General features: G+C 45.1%; 3 protein-coding genes across 6 annotated transcripts; 2 read left to right on the forward strand and 1 right to left on the reverse strand.

Moving 5' to 3' along the window:
• The first annotated feature begins 2822 nt into the window (after positions 1–2822).
• On the forward strand, positions 2823–3618 carry LOC108161381 (eggshell protein). Of its 3 annotated transcripts, none has more exons than XM_033394075.1 (2): positions 2823–2953; positions 2996–3618. In XM_033394075.1, the coding sequence occupies exon 2, from the start codon at positions 3031–3033 to the stop codon at positions 3370–3372; it is 342 nt and encodes a 113-aa protein (XP_033249966.1). In that variant the 5' UTR covers positions 2823–2953; positions 2996–3030; the 3' UTR covers positions 3373–3618. The 3 variants fall into 3 exon arrangements, with proteins under 3 accessions (XP_033249966.1, XP_017151118.1, XP_017151117.1); XM_017295629.2 differs by having other exon boundaries at positions 3016–3616; XM_017295628.2 differs by having other exon boundaries at positions 2824–2953; positions 3011–3616.
• A 1008-nt stretch (positions 3619–4626) lies between these two features.
• LOC108162754 (WD repeat and FYVE domain-containing protein 3) lies at positions 4627–21860 on the reverse strand. 2 transcript variants are annotated; one of them, XM_017297634.2, is made up of 18 exons: positions 21753–21860; positions 19029–19337; positions 18721–18966; positions 16398–16752; positions 16150–16336; positions 14754–16085; positions 13683–14698; positions 13051–13630; positions 11801–12993; positions 8376–11743; positions 8208–8311; positions 7234–8146; positions 7024–7177; positions 6707–6946; positions 6541–6645; positions 6344–6478; positions 6168–6282; positions 4627–6108 (listed from the first exon to the last, which is right to left on the reverse strand). In XM_017297634.2, exons 2-18 carry the CDS (start codon positions 19302–19304, stop codon positions 5943–5945), a joined length of 10485 nt encoding a protein of 3494 aa, XP_017153123.1. In that variant the 5' UTR covers positions 19305–19337; positions 21753–21860; the 3' UTR covers positions 4627–5942. The 2 variants fall into 2 exon arrangements, with proteins under 2 accessions (XP_017153123.1, XP_033248562.1); XM_033392671.1 differs by lacking the exon at positions 21753–21860 and adding an exon at positions 19593–19668.
• Positions 17025–18554, forward strand: LOC108161121. Its single transcript, XM_017295344.2, has one exon. The coding sequence runs from the start codon at positions 17033–17035 to the stop codon at positions 18419–18421; it is 1389 nt and encodes a 462-aa protein (XP_017150833.1). The 5' UTR covers positions 17025–17032; the 3' UTR covers positions 18422–18554.
• Positions 21861–22554: the final 694 nt, after the last annotated feature.

Raw genomic sequence — 22554 nt, forward strand, 5'->3', positions numbered from 1 at the left:
CCAAAGGAGAGGTCGGTCCTTTTTTGCAGTCAATTTGACAAGGAGGGCAGGAGGCAAAGCCAAAGGCAGTGCCACCCACCCCCGCTCGTTTGCTGCCACAAAACGCGTTGCAAACGGAGAAAAACAAAGGAAAACGAGCGGCAAACGGAAAGCGCAGAGGAAAACAGAACCCAAATGGAAGGGAGGTGAAAAAAAAGAAGAACCAAACGAAAGTCGAAAATTTACGAAAAGCTACAAAATGTTACATTTCATCCCTTGCGAGTGGGCAAGCAGAGAAGCCACCCACCCAACCACCCCATCGACTGGACGCAGGACACACACACACACATAGACACGAAGATCCTGGGAGAGAAAGAGGGGCGTGGGAGCAGGAGGAGGGAGGACTGTGTTCGGGCAACCAACCGGAAAACGCCCTTTTTTGCTGTGTCCCCTGGGCCCCTGATGCGATTACAGCAAATGAGGACCGGCTTCCTGGCCGTCCACCATTTTTGTTTTTTTCACCATCCCCACCCACCCGCACACACACACACGCCGCACAGACACGCACACACAGACGAGTCACAGGACATATCCTGGCCCACGCACACTGTCGCATCGTATCCTGTGGCTTTCGACAATTCACCACAAAATGTCAAGAATGACGAAAAGCTAGCCATGGAACGAACCCCATCGTTGGGACGTCGTGTTTTCTGCTATCTCTCTCTCTTTCTCTTTCTCTCTGACAGCCATTGCCTTCTCTCTCTCGCACTCTGTGCTTTTGCGCCTTCTTGCCCTTCTGTGCTCGGCAAATACCATACCATACCATACCATACCTCCTCCTGGAGTCAGGGTGTTCCCCCTTGGCTTTCTCTCGATTTTTATTCGTTTTTTTTTCTCTGCTTCTGCCGTCTGCCTTCTGCTGGTCCATCCTGCGCTGCTTGTAGGCTGTCGGATTATTAGTTCTAAAGTCAGGATCTCTCTCTCTCTCTCTTTGCCTGTGCAAAAAAGAGCGCTACAGTTTAGGGTCCATTAAACCGTTCAAGTCATTTGGGTGTACGATTTGTAAAGGGGTGCGACAAAGCGATATAAGTCGATGTGTGGGTCCTTACTGCTCAGTGGAATATTAATTTAATGGATAAAGGAAACGCGATTATCAATGCATATCTATATGTAAATATATATCTATATGTAGGAGAGTTTCTGTAGTTGAGGGTATATTTCCAAATTTATATCTATTGGAATATCTATTCGAAAATACTAGAAATAACAACAAAAATTTGATGTAGATAATACTGGGAAAATACCTGAAGGGCATACGAATCATCATAAAATACTAGAAAATACCAGAAAAATACCATACATGTGGAATGATACTGGATAAAAGGATAAAGAGCTACCGAAAAATATTAGAATACGCGAATATATGCTTCTTGATTACTTCAATTTAATTTTGGAATGGTTTTTATTAAATCTTTTCTTAAAAATAGGAAAATCTAATAATAAGTTTTTACACGGTCGAAAGGGAATCATGAAAAAACTGATGCGTGTTTAAAATTTCACCTTCAGCATTCCTCCTCCTTATAAATACATACCAGAAGTATCTAGCAGATATTTAAAAACGTAAGAAAACAGACTTAAGATATGTGGGAATGGGAAAATGATGGGTATAAAAAGTAAATAAATTCATTCAAACGGTCATTCCCTCCTTTCTGAAATGATAATACTTCCTATACGTAAGTGAAAATTGTACGTCTTTCAAGCAGCCCAAGGACCCAAAGGCTTCCGCGTAGAGCAGTCTACATGGCATTTTCCCAATGGATATGGCATGGCATATGTGTGTTGGGGCATGGATATATAACAATATACATACTATATGTATGTCTGTATCTATGCACATGTGTGGGGGTATAAGCTATAAGTAGATGTAGGTGTATCCTATATCTGTGTGTGTGTGTGAGTGTTAGCGGCATTTTCGCAATGGCGTTTCCTCGACAAGCGACTGGCTGGGAGGTCTGTGGGTCGTTGGATTCGTATCTGGTGGGTTGCTGTTGCTGGTGTTGTTGGTATGTTTATAGGGGTTGATTTACTGACTCTCCATCTCTAAATTGAAATGACTTTTGCGACATTCTGAATACTGACGGGGGAGAAGGTGCACACACACACGCACAGATACAAGAAGAGGCACTCATACAGATACAGAATGAAAGAGAGATCTCTGGGGACGTCTTGAAGGGTGGAGTCTTGTAATTCGGGTTTATGGCAATTGGGATTATGCGGCTCAAACTCTTGGCCATTACACGATACCATTACAGACAAGGGGTTGGGTTCCGTGGTTATATAATGGCCCCACCCACTCACTTCCCTCTGATCCTCATCCTCCCCGTGTAATACAATCCTGCGGTTATATTTAACCAGTCAGAATGCAAAGTCATTTACAGGCACACAGGCACAGCGACGAAGTCGACGTCAACGGCGGGCGTTTGGTGGTAAATCACCCAGAAACCAGCTTCCCCTCCCACCTCTCTTTGGGGCCACACACACATGGCTCTGATCTCCCCCTTACTTCCCCTCCTGGGGCTCCCCGTTTCTGGCAAATTTGTGGCATCAAGAAGTCGGATTTTTTCTATGCCCCCGCCTCAACAGATCTCTCTGTCGCATTCGCTCTCGAGTGCCAGGCCACGCCTACTTTTATACAGAAAACTCACCACTTTTCGACAATTTTCACGCATGCCCTGTGCTTCGTTCGAATTTTTGGTTCGAAAACACACATTTACCGAAACAATGAGGCCATGACTTTTGAATTTCCTTGCTGTCAAGGCTGTTTGGGAAATGTTTGGGTAGCTCGGAGCTCATTCTCTGTCTAGACGTTCAACTGAAAACATCTCTGTGAAAGAAGTGTTCCGAAATTTGTTGTAGTTTCTAAATTTAACACGCTGTTTTGTCCGTTTGCCGAGAAAACCAGAAATATTTTTAAGTGAGTAATAATATTTTGGAAACAAAATTAAATGTTGAAAGGGTTTTATTTTCCCAGAATAGAACCAACAAATAGCCATGGAAGGATACTACAGTGGCAACGGTTATGGCAACGTCTATTCTCAGATGACATTGAAGGGGAACGGCTACGGTTACTGCTCCTCTGGGAATTGCAATAACGGAAGCTGCTCCAACGGAAGCTGCACCAACGGAAACTGCTCCAACGGAAGCTGCTCTATTGGAAGCTGCACCAACGGAAACTGCTCCAACGGAAGCTGCACCAACGGAAGCTGCTCTTCCGGCAGGTGCCAGCGCATGGCGGCAGGAAGTCAATATGGTGGCTACTGTTACGGAGGCAAATGCTTTCCCGGCAGACGCGGTGGCTCGGGAAGATCAGGTAGACCAGCGTGGACTAGCTGATCCTCTCGGAACTACCACATGGGCTGCTAACCCTGCAGTCTGCAAGCGGGGCAGTTTTTAAAGGACTAATGAAAAATTTAAATCACATCTATAAATATTCCGTCGAGGCGCAAGAGCGAGGCGACTGGCAAAACACCGGCGTTTCAAATTTCCACTACACGTTTCAACCCTGTAAACACAAAAAAAAAAACATATCCATGCATACGAATGTTTATAGACTTGATAATAAAAATTGAAAAAAGTTTATTGAAGGATTTTGCATGAATTCTCGCTTTTTTTTTGACACTAAAGACAGGGGCCTTGGAATTTGAAACCTTAAAACTTTGCACCATTTAAAGCAAAGCAATGAGACTCTTCTTTGATTCCTATAACGTATTAATATTTAGTATTCAATTTACAGTTTTTTTAAATAAAAAATTACTTAATATTAAGATAAATAGATCTGAAAACGACTAGGTTCGATTCGAAAAACTTCTAAAATAGTCCAGAAAAGCAGGGACTACTCACAGTTTTATAATAGGGAAGAATAGCTGTGATACAAGCTTAGGATTTATATACTTCACATGCAGAGTAATTGATAAAAATTAAATTAATAAAAAATAAAAGTGCATAAATAAAGTGTATTCTCCCACACGACGATTTTGTTAGGTTTTGTTTTCTGCCCAATTACAATACACCATCTGTAAATTTTAGCCTTTTTATACCCATTAAAAAACTCTCGAAACTTTTTTTGTTAACATTTTTCATTTTATTAATTTGTATTTTTGTCCATTTTCGCATATTTTGTAGATGTTTATTTATCTGCGTATCTCACAAACTAACAATTAATATATATATACTTTTATATAATTATCTTTTTTTGGTATTTTGTAATATTTTATTAATTAATACAGGTTCTTTTGTTGTTTCGTATTGATGCTTGCTGTTTTCATATAATATTTGTTTGTCTCTTTGTGTTCTTTGAAATGTAACATTTTGAAGTCTTTTAGATGCAATAGTTTTCAGTTTGAGATGTGATTTTTGTTTGGTAGAGTTTCGTTCTGTACGTTCTGATGATTCAAGTCTTTGGTTAGTTTTTAGCGGGTATTCGTTTCAAGAGAGGAAGGATTAGTAGAAGTGGGTGGAAGGGGGAGAGGGAGGTATATTCGATTTAATTGAAATACATTCACATTTACATATATACTCGTAATATTTGTAAATTATTATCAATGCAACATGTAGATCCTCTACAAAATACCGAATTTTGTCTGCTTCTGTTTTGTTTTTTTTTTTTTTTTTCTACCTCCACTACTAATTTATTTAACTAATTTTTTGTCACTAATTTGTATGGTATTTTTGTTTATAATTTGTATGGAAATCTTTTTCTGTATTGTTTGTCTTTCGTATTTACATTATTTTTGTTCGTTTAAAGATTTGCTGTCATAAGAAAATTCAAGAGTATGGAAATCGATACTTTTGAGATCTGAAGTTTGGAAAAGAAAAAGTGGAAATGTAGAAAATTCATGACGCGAATGTTACGATTTATTCTTATTTTATAATCTTTGTTTTTTTCGGTTTTTTACTAAAGTTAAACCTTTATTGTTGTTTAAAGTGCAATTTTGTCGTATTGCTTTTTTTGAATTAAGTTTCCATTTCATACATCATTTTTATAGATTGCTTTTTATTTATTTTTTTTTTAGAAGTAATTCTCTTTTCGTATTTTATTTTAAAAGAAAAATCTACTTGCTTTCCATAGAATATACGATATATTTAAGTTGGTTTTTCTTTTAAGTGTCGTGAGGTTTGTGTGTTGTGTTCTAAAACGCGTTCCAAGGATTCCTCGATGATCCTTCTTCTGATTTCTTATGACTTTCAGCTAGCAAAAAGTGTGTCTAAAGTTCTGTCTCTCTTTTGTAATTGATATAACTGGCGGTGCATCGTGGTTTCTGTGTTTTGATTATTCTTGGATCTGGATATTCTTTAACTGCTGTCGGGGGAATACTACGTATAGCTCTCTGGTAACATTAATAGACTCTCTCTTTCTTGTGCGTCTCTCACAATATTTATAGAACGTTTACTTTACTAGGAAAAATTGTCCATAAGCAACATTTATTATCGTATTTTTCTTCGTATTTTTTCCGGTGTATAATAAATATTTGTAATAACTAAATTTCTGTTGTATAAATTATATTGCAACTCCGTTTTCCATGTGTGTATTTTATGTATACAAAATTCGTTTAAAATTATATTTTTTGTATAAATAAAATATAAAATCATATAACAGCCTTGGGTTGTTTGTTTTTTTTAGCTAAACTTTTCCATTTGGTTGAAAAATCATCTTAAAAACCAAATTTAAACATTAAATAATTTTAAATAAATATTACAATTTTTAAAAATAAGAAATATATTTGTAAATTAAAAATTAATTAAGTTTTTTACAATTAGCATCAATGAATGCCCCTTTAACGTCCTTTAAATGGTTATACGCGTAAATATTATAAAGTAAATTATCTTTGTAAATCATGTATAGGTACACTTTGCTTCGAATGGACTCTGTTTCTACAAACGAATTGGATGCACACTTCTCCACATTAATTATCCAACGAATTGGAGCGGAGCTGACTAAAGCACGCCTGGCACACCCTCACAGGCTTAATGATCCTCAAACGTGAGATCTCCGACTCGAAGCGACTGCACTTATTGCAGAAAACCTGACCACAATTACGACAATGATGTTTGCGCTCATACAGAGTGAATCTACGAAGAAAAGAAAGGTAATTTATAAATAAATGCTTATTACAACACACAAAACCTACTTCACATGACACTTGACACACTGATCAGCGCCCTCATCCTTGAGCCAATGATCGGCCACGCCTCGACCTGGCTGTTCCGTGACGCTCCATGAAAATATGCGACCTCGAGCATCACCTAAACACCAGATAAATCAGAGTTAATATATGTTAAAGGTTTATTTTTATATTTTACTTACCAACATACAAGATCTTATGATCTTTGGATACTGTCAAGGCTGTAATGCTGGCTGGCTCTGCATTATCCTTGCGATCATATGCCGTATGCATGGTTAACTTTGAGCGAAACATTAATTGACGTTGCCATTTGAAGCCTGCCATACAGAAAATGTATAAATATAAGATGCATACTCAGGATCTTAAGATCTATAGTTACCCTTTCTTAAAGCCTGATCGCCTCTTTGTCTGTCATTGTCTATCAAAACGAAACCATCTGTCAGACTGGTGTCTGATTTGCTTGGCCTAATAGCATGGGCATCTTCTGTAGAAACAAAGCGTTAAGGTTAGCTTGAATTATGGCCTTAGTTCTATAGTTTTCGTACCTTCATTTCCTTTGAAGTCCGTGCTACAGCCGGGGGCTTCTACAGTGGCAGATTTCATTTCATGCAGCGACTTGGCTCCCGTGATGGAACTTTTTCTGCGTTCGACTGGTGATTCTTCCTGTGCTTTCTCTTTGGATTTGAGTAATTCTTCTTCAGCTCTCTCTTCAAATTTAAGGGACTCGGCTTTGCTGTGCTCTGAGGCCTCCGAAATGCTGCTCTCCGAGGCAGACTTAACAATATCTATAATTATATTAATATAATATACAAATTAACATAAATAATTTTGCCAGTAGTTTCCAGTGTAATAAAAATCGTACCTGCTTCTTCTTCTGGCTGTGAGAGGCTTTTAATTTGCTTGAAAATGTTCATTTTCTCCGCAGAAGCAGTGTCGGGTTTGTCCTGGGAGGAGACCTCAATCCCACGTTTGAGTTTGCGGTCAATGGGGACCTGAGTGTGCTCCAGGGACCACATCTAGAACGAGGGAAAGATGCTAAAAAGTGCATTTAGCCTTTCTGTTGAGCACTCACCCTCACAACACCATCAGTGGACCCCGTCATCACGACATTCTGTTGATCCCATTCCCTGATTTGGGAGAATGCCACACACAGAATCTGCTGCATGCGATCCGCACTGCCCACACAGGTATTGACCATGGCCAAGGCATCACCATTGATGGACCACACATGCAACCAAGTGGCAGAGCATGTGGCAATGTCGCCCGTCAGTTCATTGATCGAAACGGCAGCCACAACACCCGCATGACCACGCAACTGCCGGACAAAAGTGAACCTGGACATGTCCCAAACGATGGCGGTGCCATCTCTAGAGCCAGAGACAATCACATTGTAGGCCGCACTGGCGGCCAGACATGTCACCGCATCCGTGTGGCCATGCAGCGAATGCTTCACACTGAGACTCTTACGATTCGCATCGAATTTCCAGATGGTCACAACAGAACTAGTGCCAGCGGTGACAATCATCTTGGCATTGGGACACGCGCAGGTGAGGATCTCCCCAGAGTTCTGTGCGGCTGCCTCCGATACAAACGATGCCCGATCCGTGTCGTAGAGTCCCACGCGCAGCGAGTGATCGGCAAAGCCCCAGGCTATATATTTCGTGTACGATGGCGGCATCATCACTTTATTTTGCTCCACAGCAAACACGGTCTTGTCGGGCTGCAGGATCTGTCCCACCGGACCCTTGAGCTCCTTGATGGGCTGCAGACTTGGCTTTAGATTATCCAGATTATGGAAGAACAAACGATCTGTTTGAAGGACTGTGCTATTGCCCTGAATCAAGGCTGTGGGATCAATCAGGGCCGAGTGCCGAGAGCTGCCCATTTTCTTGGCAGGATGGGCCTTTTTGAACAGTTGCTTGGGGATTTGTCCAAAGTTATTAATGAATCCAATGGTGGCATTCTTTTTCAAGGGATCATCGATGCTGGAAGAGAGGATAAAAGGGTTTCAGAAGCTGTTTTCTTGTAGGGGAAGGTCTTTAATACTTGTATATATCCACATTTCCTTCGTAAAACAGATGATGAAAGACGTTTATGGCATCAACCGCAGAGGGACCCCGCTGTTTGCAGCCAAAAATCAAGTCAATCCACTGCAAGGATACATACAAAGTTAGGTTTAAGCTTCGACAATAGGAAATCTTCAGATTTTCTTACCAAATGCAAATGTTGGCTAACATAATCACACTCCAAGGCACTCCTGTGCAGGCGTATAAACTCCCGTGGATCCTGCTTGGCCCATGGCGGTAATATGACATGATTTAAGGTCTCTCCATTCTGCTTAGTGCCCAAATCGAAGTTGTTAAAGTTGCTCAAGAACTCTGGCAGATAAAAGAACTCTGGAATGAGTTCTTTAACATCCGCCATATTCAGTTTGGAGGCCGACAGCCAAGCCTCCTTTATGCTGTGGAACATGCGATCCGCCAGATCGAAATGTCCGCCTTGGAGCTTCAGGAATGGTTGGGCAAACGGCTCCAATCGCACCAGATACGAGCACACAATCATCGCTGAGGAGTAGTGGGTGCCATAATGGTAGGGCGGGGTCTCCCCATGTGGATCATCCCACTCCTTGAAGCGCTTTTGGAACTGCTCTAAGCGGTCGTCTGCCTGAGCGCCCATGGGTCGTGAGAAATCACGGAATGTCTTGGCCGAAGTGAGATCCAGTTCCTCAGAGTCGTAGTCGGCGAGGATCCAGGGAAATACGGGATACTGCATCAGATCGTTGTAGCTCCTGCCCGCCAGGGTGTTCAAATGCATCAGATATTGGAAATTGGAGATCTCCCCACGCACCCAGCGTTGGGTCACGGATGTTTCGCCTATCAGGCCACTGAAGATCCCTGAGGTTTGCTCCACACTGGCCGTGCGCTTCTGTCCAGCCACCGATTGTTGCGCATTGTCATTCAGGGCCGTGGCCAGGGCCAGGAATCTTTGGTTCACTTTATTCCTAACCTTTCGGGGGAAACTCAGGAGGTAATTGCGTCCATCTTCGGAAAAGATTTCCAGGGCAATGGGTTGCAGGAGGTACCGCCGCTTGTGCACTTCTCGTATCTCCTCGTAGGCAAACTTAGAGCATTGTCGCAGTTTCTGGCTTACAGCACGCGATGTGGTGGAGGTGGTGCCGCCAGAATTGGGAATAATGGGCTCATAGGCCGCCGTAGGCAACGTGTCAATGTCGCGTATCTCTCGATTCTTGAGCAAAGTGAAACCATCAACAATATAGCAGTGCTCCTTGCCAAACAGCAGCAGACCCTCGAAGGTGTCCAAGCCCTGAACCCTGGCACAACGAAACATAAAGCTAATCTTCTCCTGTTCTTCGAGTAGCCGCAGGAACGTCTCGTTGTCGCTGGTCATGGAAGTGTCCTCTTCCTCTTCATCATCCTCCGGGGCAGTGCCATCAATCGATTCTTGAGGGTAAGGAGCCGATCCATGGACTCCCATTAGCTTGGGAGAGACAGGAGGAGGCGGCGTTGAGGTGGAACTGCTGGCCTCCAGGCGATGCGGTGCAGCATGCACCGACTCCAGTGATGCCTGCTGCTGCATGGAGGTGTGCTCTGCCTCGGCTAGAATGCGTGGCTGCTGCTGTCCATGCTGGAAATACGTTTTGCTGTCAAAACTGGAGGCCACTTTGTGTTTGAGCTGACGATTGTCGGCCAGTTCCAGCTCTGGACGATAGGGATAGTGCAGATAGAAGACATCATTCCTCATGGTTTTCTTTCGCATGCGATGGGGTCCTTCGGTGGTGTCCATTATCCATTTGTCGAGGGTACAGGTCCCGGCAGGACCCCACAGGCCACGCTCCCTCGTAAGCTCCGTCTCCGAGTGCACCCAATCCTGGTAGACATACCGTTGGGTGTGCTGCAGCATCTGCTGGTACTGCTTCGAGCGCAGGTCCAGCAGATCCTTGATCAACTGCATATGGATCCCTGTGGATTCGTAGGCTGCCTCGCGACTCATATTCGACTTTGTGCGCACTAGTTCGTCTTTTTTGACCTTTGTGCGGCTGGCGAGGCGCGTCAGACCACCGGTGACCTTCTGGATCTTTGATTGGATTTGATTGTGCAGCTCCCAGGGCACGCGATAGGAAGCCTTGCGTTCCGCTTCCACATAGTTAAACCACAGTTTGGAGGCCAGCTCCATGACCTGTTCGCGTGTGGTCTGCATGTCGGGGGCCTTCGAGTTGGCGGGAGGGGGCGTCAGGGAGATCTTGAAAACCTCTTCGATGGCGGGCTTCTTGCAGACGTACAGCTCCTCCCAGACACGAAAGGCGGCGCCCACAACGAGATTGCGACCTTGAAGTTGGTTCAGATCCTCATCTTTGGGTTCCACGGTCTCCGTTTGGGGATTCACATGCCATGTGGTTTTCCTGCTCGTCGATGGCTCCAGAATGATCTTCATATCCGCCGTCAGCTGCAGGAGGCAGTAGGTCAAACAGCCAATGAACTCCAGTTCGTGATTTCCAGCACCAAAGATCAGGAGGCGATGTTGGATGATCTTGTGTAGGGCCTCCAAGACGCTCATCTGATCCGCACGGGAATCATCGGTGGGACGGGAGAGAAGAAACAGAATACTCCGATTCAACGAGTGATGCAGGTGCTCCAGGGACAACGACGAGGATCTGCGCTTCGCCTGGGCTATCAATTTGATGACGAAATCAAAGATATCGTGAGGATTCCTAGCCAGACAGCCCTGCCACAGTTTGTCCACAATCCGTGCCGTCAAATAAAAGACATTCGGAGCAATGTGCTGCATCTGGCTCTGGAGTATGGGCACCAGGGGCAGTGCCGCCTGCTCGCCCACGAGGACATCCGCTGCCAAAAGATGATCCATCAAGGCAATGATAATCAGCGTTTGGTATTGCACCTGCAGCGCCATCTCTGCGGTGTCTGGCGCGGCATCAAGCACGAGATCTATAACGGGCGTGGCCTTTCCATGCATATTAAGACCCAACGAATCCACGACAATCACGCGAAGGAAATCAATGATGCATTTGCACACAGGATGGGATGTGATCTTTGGCTGGACAGCTGCTGCATGCAACGTTTCTGGTGGTGGCAGGACAAAACTGCTGCCAGTGCCATCCGTGGGCGTGGAAGCACCACTATTTGGCTCCGAATCCGCGGCTCGGGAGACTTGAGGAAAGAGCACTGCCACTAGGGATGTGACGACATCTCCTGCCATCATCACTGGCGTAAAATCACTGAGATTCTGGTACAGACTAAACAGCAGCTGGATGATGGTCTCCGGGTGGCTATGCAGCCATGTGGCACACTCTCCGCCGTGGACAATTGCCCGCACCATGGCCAGAAGAACGCATACGCCTTCAGGGCACACATTTAGCTTTGGGAGCTGTGTGCTGGCAGCCACTGGGGCGCCCCAAAGGAACGACCACACGCGATCCAAGTCGAATTTTGTGTGTTCCGTGGCCAAAACCTTTACTGGTTGTCCCATGATCAGAGCAGTGACCAGAAAATAGAGCTCTGGCACATCCAGATGATGCTGCATGAGCCATTCAAGCAATTGGAAACCTAAAAGAATGAGATTTTTAATGAAATTTCATAGAAAAAATAACTCTCTGGGCGCACCTGGTATATTCAAAGCCGCCGGACGGACTTCTCCTGCTATTTGGGTGGGCAAATGTTGAATGGTATTCTGTGGCGTGGCCACGATGACTGTGCCCGTGCCATTGCTGGGCCGTTGATTCAGCTGCTGGGCACCCAAACCCATCATTTTGCGCTGGGAAACCATTTCCGTGAAGCGCAGATAACCCCCATTGTGGGTGGCATCGCGAAACCGCACGAGAAAGCTCTCATTTGCACAGACCACAACGAGTATGCGCACGGCAATGATCACAGTCGTGAAGTGGACATGCGGCTGCATGAACAGCAGCAACCAATCCATTCCCAGGGTCTTGGAGATGTCATCGCAGATCACATAGTTCACTGTGCTCCGGGGGGTAAACAAAAGGCCATGGAGCAGCGAAAGACAGCGATTCCGGAGGTAAATATTCTGTGCCACACCGCCATCGGGATCTTCGCCCAAGTTCTTGATGCTGGGCAGGAGCACCGCCCGTTCGAGGGCGCCATCTTGAGCGAGCGGCAGCTTGGCGGCCACATACTGTCCGTAGAGCAGGAGATCCGTGTGTCGGGGCTGGACTCCGAGGAGAGTTTCCAGGAGATTGAACAGGATCTCACGCGTCGAATGATCCTGAATGTGCGTGATGATGTGCAGGAGCTTCACCAGCAACTGGAGATCCCTCATAATCTTAACATTTTGCTTTTTTTCATTGGATTCTACCACTAGTTCCAGCAAGTGCTCCAGGAGAGAGCGCAGCAGACCGTTGGGTGCATTATGCCAGATCTCCAGGTCGCACAGGAGATCCTGGAATGCCGTCACATTCGGAATGGCAGACATATCCTGGCCACTGTTGACGGTACCTACTAGGCCAAACGTTAGATGGAGAATGTGACTGTTTAGGAGATGTTTCTTCTTCTTAAAGAACATCCCCAAGGTCTGATAGCATCTCTTGCGATCCATTTCCGCTTGAGCGGCACGATTGCTGCGCACCACACAGGTCAGGGCCTTGACGCCCGCGTACAACGACTCCACATCCTGGGCCATGGCTATGATTCCGAGCAGGACATTGCATCCCCCCACAGTGTCAATCATGGCAGAGACAGGATGTGGACTGAAGACGCGCACGCCGAGGTAACCAACGACCACGCCGCCCAGAGAGCGACCAGCGCCAGCCAAATGTCCCGCAGAATTATGAAGGATCCTAAAAGAAAGAGAACTGTAGCTCTAGGAAAGGATTATCCTGCGGTTTTCCACTTACTTGATGGGCGTGGCATTCTCATGAGAATTCATATTTAATTGCTTGGCAATGCTTTTATTATCCGCTCGACTGTAGACCTTGCGTATCTTCACGAGCGTCAGCTTGGACACGGCCTTGGCATTGAGTCCCAAGAGCACACGATCTTCGGGCACCAAAGGAGCCACTGCCTCGGAATGTTTGCCCAGTTGTGGAGCCTGCAGCGAGCCCATGTAGTGTGGTCCCAGCTGGTAGATAGTCTGCACTGTCTGTTGCGGCAGGACATCCTCCAGCAAGTGACAGACGCCTTGCTTCCAGCACAGACGGGAATACCTTCGCCAAATGGGTGGGGTTCCTATGTAGCCAAAGATCTGCGTGGCAGATGTCAGATTTGCGGTGGTGGCCCCCGGATGTTGGGCAATGTAGTGGAGCTTTTGCGTGTGCATCGGGATGCCGTCGAGATACAGCGACAGACTGGAGTTCTTTAGCACCGCACGGTTGAGCACCACAACGAGATTATGCCACTGGCCCTCGTGCAGGAGATCGGGGCACCAAATGCGTGCAATGCCATCATCAGATCCCTCTGGCTCCCAAACGCCAATGCCTAGAAGGGATCAGATTGTAGAAGGTATCCTTTAGGATGATGAAAAACTTACTTTTTCTGGGTGTGACCAGTGTCTCTTGGGTGGACACCACAATGGCCTTGTCCCTGGCGGACAAAAGAATGGAAAGACAAGCCAGATTCTCCTCTCGAGGATTGTGTATGGTGCGCACTAAGGTGAGAAGCCTCACACAATGGGGATCTGTCTTGGGATCCGAGAACTTTTCCACACAAAACCACGTGGAATACGTGAGACCCGTTTGCGGTGGAAAAATGCGATCCCCAGCGCCAATCCCGCCAATGGTATTCGCGTCGATGGTGCCTCCAGCTGTGGCTGTCGCCTGGGGAGCCAGCGATGGCAGATAAAGGCAGCCAAAGCCCTCGGCAGACATGTCCAGCTCCACGAAGGGTGGCAGAGTGCTCGAGCCATGGGCACGGAAATCCCGCGGGGTCGTCATGGACACCAGCGTTTTGATGCGCGTGAGGGGCACGGGTCCCCCGAGGCGGTACGGCTGCTGGAGATCAATGTCCGCACAAGAGAGGGGTTCCCCAAGGCGCAGAAACTGTCGCAGTTCGGTGGGTTGCAGCGCCTGAGCGGCCAAACGTTCAAGGATGTACTGCATGGGCACGTGCAGAGGATGCTGCTCCTCAGCCAGTGCTCTCCTTGTGAGCTTCAGCAGTTTCTCGGCCAAACCATGATCGCACATGATCTGCTGATTCCTTTCGTTCCTCACGAGGGATTTAATGATTTCACTCAAGTAAACCTGCAGCTGTACGGCCTCCAGTGGCGCCTCCTCCAGCTGCACAGCGGGCAGGAGTTGTAGCATACACAAGACCACTCCGGGATGCACAATCCTGGGCTCTGGCACGGGCTGTGTGAGATTCAGTTGGCTGGGATGCACAGGCGGGGCCAGCTCCTTGCTGGGGGAACGCGAATGGACTGGGGGATCGCTGAACAACGTGATGATGCCACTCAAATTGGGTGTCTCAAAGTTATCCAAAGCAATGCTGTAGAGCAGGCGAAAGACAATGCATACATAGGACAAGGGATAGGGCACATCCTCAGAGAAACTGCAAGGGAAATATAGATTAGAATTGGCTCTCTTGAAGGCTGAGGTTTCCTTACCTAACACTCAGGATATCTCCACTGAATATCTCATGATAATACTTGATCAGCGTCTGCTGTGGCTCGTAGCTGCTGCCGCCATTGAAATCCTGCAGCGTTAAGGCGCCCCCGAAGCAGCCCAGCAGCCTCAAAGTGTCGCACAGGGAACTGCTGCTTATTTCCTGATGGAAGAACTTGGCATTCGCCGGCTCAAACCTCATGGCAGTGGCCAGCGTTTGGCAGACAATTTGCAGCAATAATATGAGATCCTGTTGGGGTATGCCCGGCTGTGGCTGCGCCATGCTCCCATCGAGGGAGACAAAAACGCTCGTGAGATACACAAAGCCACCCACTTTCCGGAAGACAGTCCGCGTGCGATGCGAATCCTTGAGGCAGCCCAGCAGCATGTTGAGTATCTGTATCTTGAACTCCACCTGATGCGGACTGATGCTGTGCATCAGCGAGAGGATATACAGCATATCATCGTCGCCTCCTGCGGAGAGTATCAGCTCACGAATAATCCCCAGAGCCTGCGGGCGGCAGTGCTTGAATTTCACCAGCTCGTGAGTGCATTTGGCGCCGCCATATTCTCGAAAGATTTGAGCATTGTTGCTGGCTCCGCCCCCCAGAAGCATGGTCAGGGCCTCCAGGACATGTTTGCCCAGAGTATCCAAGAGATCCTCTTCCTGATCCGCTGACAGCTCCACTACCAGCGACTCCTCGCCTTTGGTGATGTCCTGCACGTGTCCCGCATAGCGTGTGAGGCAGTTCACAAGGATTTCCAGTATCCCAACCTCCCGATAGACATCCTTAAAAACTGCATTGTGCCGTAGGATATTCAGGAGGGTTTTGAGGCACAGAATACTGCAGGATGTCGACTGATTGTGCTTGAGGAGAAGCGAAAGGCTGATCAACTCCTTGCAGGGCACAAAATTCAACTGAAAGACAATGAATTCTAGCAAATCGAAGAACTTCTCCTGGATCTGCGGACTCTTTTGGTGTATCCGCTCCGCAAAAGAGCTCAAAGTGTGCTCCGGTTCCAGTATAAAGTAATTGGCATTCTCCGAATGATACACCCTCGATATGGCATCCAAAATGGTGCAGCAGAGAGCAGGTGTTGTGGATTTGAGAAAGACATTTTGAAGCACTTGAAAAGCATAAACATTCCTCACGCACGTCTCACGGGAGGTGGATTGTGGCAGTTGGAAATTCTGCAGCTTGAAGGCGGTATTGAATTGTGCTGCTGGGGGACGAAGCTCGTAAAAGCCGCACATGCACAGGGAAGAGATCATGAGTACCAGGTTTCGTATAGCTGCTTGGATTTCCAACGATTGACTGCGATTGTTGTCGAATCTGAAAGAGGAGGGTTAATGAGGAGTTACAGGAGATAAAGGTTAAAGGTAAATCTTGTGCTTACTTTAACAAAAAATCACTGAGAAAAACGTAGCCCTGCGAGGCCCGAAAATCATCCATTAGTATCTGTGATACCTGACTAGAGTCCTTGAGGAAACAGAAGACGGTGACAAACATTTCCACAATTTCCAAAGGATTGCCAAATGTCAAACGTTGCATATTATCCACACACAAGGCCATGCAACCTTTGGCTACAAGAAAGAGGAAACTGGTATTAAAGATCTCCTATGAATGAGTATTATCTGTACATACAATGTATATAACTAACAACCGCATCTGTTAGACCATGCCTCGATATAGTTGTCAGTATTTCGGCGGCGTTCTTACGCCACACAATATTGTGGCAGGGGCAGGGTGATGTGATGGCCGAAAACAGAAGCGTTAGATCATCCATTCTTGCTAGTTCTTCGGCGGCATAGGGATACGAGCAGAGTTTCACCAGCAGCTGCACAAAGACCTTCTGCAGTAGGGTGCGTCTTTCGTGGGCATTGAAATCACTGATGGCCGAACCATCTTCTGCGGGCTCATCGTCCTCCACAATGGGTAGATCGAAGAAGAGGTACAGGCACTTGACCAGCGTTGAGGCTACAAAAGCGGCTGTCATGACCTGCAAGTAGATGGAGAAGAGAATTAATGAAAGGTTCGATGTGGGGAAAAAATACAGTTTTGACTTTATATACACTTCCATCTACAACAATAAATGAAACCATCGTTAAATCATGTTTCCACACTCACTTAAGAATAGAAATCGACTAGGAAAAGCTTACACTCTTGCTCTCATCGTATCTTTGGCTCACATCTTTGTTTTCATTAAATTTCATTGAATTCCCATTAAAGTCGTGCACTAAAATCTTTAAACATAGTTTTCCTATCAAAATCTCTCCAAAATGAATCAAGTTTGGGTGTTCTTTAAGCTGATAGAAGTATTTTTAGGCAGCATCTGCATGGGCTTTCATGTTGAGGGCTCTATGTACTGGCCCGAGCCCATACCCCACATCATTCTGTACTGCGCGACCTTTGGCTCCTACACTCTCCTGGCCGCCTTGGGCGCCTTCCGACTGCTACTGAAAAAGAGTTCGATACTTTCATCAGAGCTACTGCTCGCCGCCAGTGCCATGGGCTTGCACTATTTCTGTGGCCTGCTGGTCATGAGGAGTGCCATGCAGGATAAGCATTTGTCGGCCATGAATTCCACGTGGCAGTATCTGGAGCATCCGCATTTTGCGCGCTGCAAGAGACAGAGCATTGGGGCGTTGATTACGGGCACTATGTATCTGATGCACATGTTCCTGCTGCTCGATCTACTGATGCGCATGGAGCCCGGGGCTTGGCGGCGTCAAGCCACAGGAGAACTGCGTGAAGGCTTCCCAGATGTGCTGGCAGAACGTGCCACCGATCTCTTTGTGCTCTCGAAGCCAGTGGATGATTTTCTGTGTCGCCGCTGCAAGTTCTATGAGCGTCTGGCTCATTCCCAGCCACTGCGATTCAAGGATACAGGCGTCGATGAAGAAGGACCCACATTTATGGAGAAGGTTTTTAATCTGTTGATTGGCATACGGAATGTCCTTTTCCGCGTACATCCCGTGGAGAGCGAAGAGAGCTTCTTGGAGACGCCCACAATCACCACAAGTGAGGAGTCGATGGATCTCTACGAGTCTTCGGTTTCCATGGAAGATGGAGAGGGACGTAAACGCCACAGGGACTCTTGGACATGGCGTGGCTCAAGCGATTCCTCTAGCCTTTGGGCAAAGATCGAGGACTGGAGTACTCAAAATGAACCGATCAAAACGACAGATGAATCTACGCTGAAGGATGTTGACAGTCAGGATACCATGGTGGGAGATATAAGAAGCACAAGTGATCCACTGTCGAGCGAAAGAACAGCTGTAGATTCAGATTTAGAGGAGTCAACTTTAAAGGAAGATAGTCCTGTGCCAAGTGAAGGAACTCAAGAGATTGATGGCTTAAAGGATGAAGAAATGGCATCATTGAAGGATAAACCAGAAGGAAAAAAAGTTGCCTTTGAAGCGAGGGATACATTCAAGAAAAAATCCCCACCGGTAGGATTAAAGAAGAAAAAGAAAGTAAAGAAGAAAAAGAAGGAAGAAACCCCCACGAAGAGTGTTTCAGAGCCTGTAACTCTCCAGTCAGAGCAAACTAAAGAAAAGGAAGATTATTTACAAGAAGAACAGGGGATTTCTCCTGAGGAACCATCAGACGATACATCCAAAGATCGCAAGAAACTAACTTTTCATGAAGAAACCAAGGAAGAGTAAAGTAAAATACAAAACAGAACCACAGGGAGGCTGGAGATCCTGTTTTGTATTTTTAACATTTGAAATGCAATTCAATTTCAATTGTATATAAATTAATTCTCTTTAGCTGAATGATAAAGAGATATATCCTACATAATACCCAATTTAAGGATGTTTGAATATGGGTCTATATATCTTTATATATCTTCCTATCTATCTATCAATATCTTCTATCTATTCGTTGCTGTATTATTGCCTCTCTCTTCCAATCGATATCTATTCTATTTCCTCTACTAGAAACTGCTTCCTTTTCCTCCTACCTGTATCAAAGAGACATCTCCATTGGCCAACAGATTCAGGGTGGCCAACAGCATCCATCCGCTGCTTGTCTCCTCCGTTGTCTCCACCTCCAGAAACTTGACAATGGCTATGGAGGCCGTCTCCGTGCTCTGGTTGGATGCCCGCTTGCGTATCTCGCTGACCATGAGACGTGACACCTGCTGGCAGAAGGCCACCACATCCCAAAACTTTTCGCTCATTTCATTCGCTGGACAGCTGCTGAACACCTGTAACAAAAAGTATCGTATTTAAAAAGGTTCTTCTTTCTCCAAAAATACCAGAAACTAACCTTGCAGAATAGTGGCAGCATTTGGTAGAGCTTCTCATCGCGTTCCTGTTCGCTCAGCGGCTCTCGGGGATGGGTGTACTCATTGAAGAGTTTCTTGAGGGTTCCCAGACTCATTTGGATACGGGCATCCACCAGGGCTTCCTCACCAGCAGCCCGTCCATTGGCGGGGGATTGGCTCGAGTCAGCGGAGGGTCTGCTGCCATTACTTGTGGAGTTGCTGCCGCTGCTGCTGTTGCCTCCAGTGGCAGCGCCGCGCAGCTTTCGCATTACATTCATCTTTGGGTTTTTCTATTGCCAAATGTATTTAAACTGTGAACAGACATGAGAAAGAGTGATAATTAATCAGTAAAGAACTTCAACAAAGAGATGTGTATATATACGAGTATAGTATCCGCCAGATGTGAATCTTAAGTGTGAATTTCGGAGGTATATTTAACAATTTTGCACTGCCTCAAGGCGAAAACACTCTGGTATACCTCTGCAGTATCTATCGACTATCTATAGCTCTCTGAGGAGCTCGAACATATCAGCTGCATCAGGAGGTTAAATATAGATACAACATACCAACTCAATCCTGGCCAGACGTCTATGAGAGTTCAATGAGTATAGGTCTATTTTTTTAATACATTGATAACTTTATCAATGTTACTTTATTCTAAATATTTACCTATGGCTATTGTTATATTACCAAGATAGCAGCCACACACGCACAATTGTTCTCAATATATAAGAGTTTTGGAATACTAAATTATTAAGAAATCTCAGAGGGTCAGCGCATAGTTATAAGAATATCAATACAATATCACTTATATTTGGAGACTGACGTTACACAATGCCGAAGCTTGGTACGTGCGTACACCAGGCAGAAACCGACAGAGGGGCGTTGCTGCATGACACGAGACACGTATTATTTAAGACTTTAATAGCCTTTAGTAAAGTGTATAGCTTTTTGGGATTGCAATTCCAAAGATTTCTGGGGAACTCAGAGTTTAATCTCCATTTCACAATCTAATAAATACTATTTCTGGTATTCCATAATCCTCAAGCACCTGTAACTATCTCCCATGTATCCCACAGCTGTAACTATCTACCGATAACTGGCAAAATCCACTGACTCCTATGGTTTTTTTTGTTCATTTTCCATATTGTCACACTTCATGCACAATATGTTTATAAATACAGCATATGTTCTTGGAACACACACACAGATACCATACTCCCCTGAACACACACAGTCCCCAATTAGATGGGGGTTTTGTATGCCCAAACACTTCACTTCATTATTGTATATGTAATCGCAGTAGGAATTGCTTTCAAGTGGTTTAGAAATCACATCATCGGGACGGCACAATGGAATTAACTTTATTATTTGCTGGGGTAGCGATTCTATTGCTATTTTGAGTTTCTTTTCGCTTTTCGTTTCGTTTCGTTTGCGCCGCACACACACCACCCCACCCTTCGATTCAATTAGCGGCGGACCCGCGGAGCAGCGTTCGCAGGTGAATCATGCACATATTCGTATTCGTATTGCACTGCATTCCGTTAAAATTGTATCATTGTGTATGTATTTGGAAGATAGACTTTTTAGCATTTTACGAGTATGTACACTTTTTTAAGGAGGTATTCGGATTTTTATGAGTACAGAAGAAACGCAGATTGAATTATATACAATAAAATTTAGGTGAGACTTAATGGACATCTTAGGACATAAGGAAATCATTTTACGATCAGTTCTACTTTTGATGCTAGTAAATTACACATTTTATCAGGCAATGATATTCACTTTTGGTTTAAGTTAGATATTTATGCATTTCTCCATCGTTCAGTGAAATTACTGTATTATAAAGCAGGGGCCGGCAGTGCATAGGAGAGTGTTCTGCTGTTGCACTGCCGCTCACGTACAGTGGTTGGAACCAATGCATTGTTCCGTTTTCCTGCTGTCTATGCACACAAACGCACTATAACCATGTGAGAATATGCACGCCGATCGCTGTTATATAGACAATCAATGTCTCTGAAAGGGTATCAATAGCTTCGGTTTTGTTATCTTTTACGAACATTTTTCATTCGTACTCGTACGTTCTCATGTTCCGTAAATGTGAATGAACGTGGCGACCCCTGCCGCTGCAGAGGCGTATGGGAAAGGCGTAAAAACCGGAAATATTCGGAGTGTGGGGGCGACGACTACGACGACAATGCCAGACGTTACGACCGCGTACTTATTGACTTTGAATGCACATGTAGATACACAAACAAAATATGTATATAAATTTACATATATATTTATATAGAGAGAGTGAAGAAAACGCTCAACCCCCTCCCACCAACACACACAACTGTTTTATGTACTTATTGCGCACTTGTTTGTTTACTCGCAATATCCACTTCACTTTACATTTTATCGTATCGTATCTCTTTTCATCCTCTCACTCACTCCATTTTTCACCGTTTTTGCCATCACATTTGGGGCACCTAACGGGGCAGCCTTTAGGTTCTGTCCCCCATTACACGCACATTCGTTAACCGCTCATTTGTTTTGCTCGTCTCAATCGCGCTGCTACGACAATTTTTATTGATTTTTCTTCCTCTCTCACGCAGCAACTCTCTCTCTTTCGACCTCTCTGACTCTTTCTGGCAACGGAGCACTGGCGCTGCTGATTCGGCAGATCACATACAAATTTTCAAACGTATTTTTCGCACTTTTCTGTCAAGTTTTTCACTTACTTTTATTGCACATTTTCTCATTGTTCTGTGCCCTGTTTTCCTTAATTTTGCAATTGATTTTTGTACATTTTGCTAGTTTTGTTAGTGTTGTGCAGAGTGACCGCCGCAAATTTAGTGATAAAATATATCGTCAGACCCTCAGAAATATACCAAAATATACTGTCCCATTTGAAAAATATACCAAAAAACACGAACTTAGCCCACTTCAGCCCCCTCTATTTAAACAGCTTAAACAGCTTGAGGTAAATGGCGGAAAATATGCCTGATTGTAAATTCTTCTTGTAGATCCATGCCATCTTTTCTCTGAACTACGATATTGCTTGTTGCTGGTCAACATTTGCATGTTCTCAGTTGCATTTTCTCAGCACATGAGTCTGGCCCATATAAAATTAATGTTGCCGCAACTTTTGTGAGTGGAATGAGACTTATTGTTTCTACTGATTCATACCCGATTCAAAGAGAGCGAAAAAGAGAGCCTTAACCGATTTGAAGAGAGCTGTTCAACCAGCCAGCACCGCCCCCTGGGTGATTTCCACAATTTATGTCTTTCTAACGTCATTTTCGTTCTTCTTCTTAGTTTTTGTCGTTTTGAACTTTAACAGTGCTGGATAAGTCTTAACCGTTCCAAGTAATATAGCAGGCAGTATTCGACAGTCTGCCTTTTGGCGCATAATTTAAAAATAATTTTAATTAAGAACCCAATGTAATTCATTGGAAATAAATGAAACTTAAAGAAAAAATCTTAGCAATAAAGGGAATTATATTAATTTATTAAATTTTGTTCTTCAAATTTGTAATACAT

The sequence above is a fragment of the Drosophila miranda genome, chromosome 4, assembly GCF_003369915.1.
Source record: "Drosophila miranda strain MSH22 chromosome 4, D.miranda_PacBio2.1, whole genome shotgun sequence".
NCBI classification, from domain to species: domain Eukaryota; kingdom Metazoa; phylum Arthropoda; class Insecta; order Diptera; family Drosophilidae; genus Drosophila; species Drosophila miranda.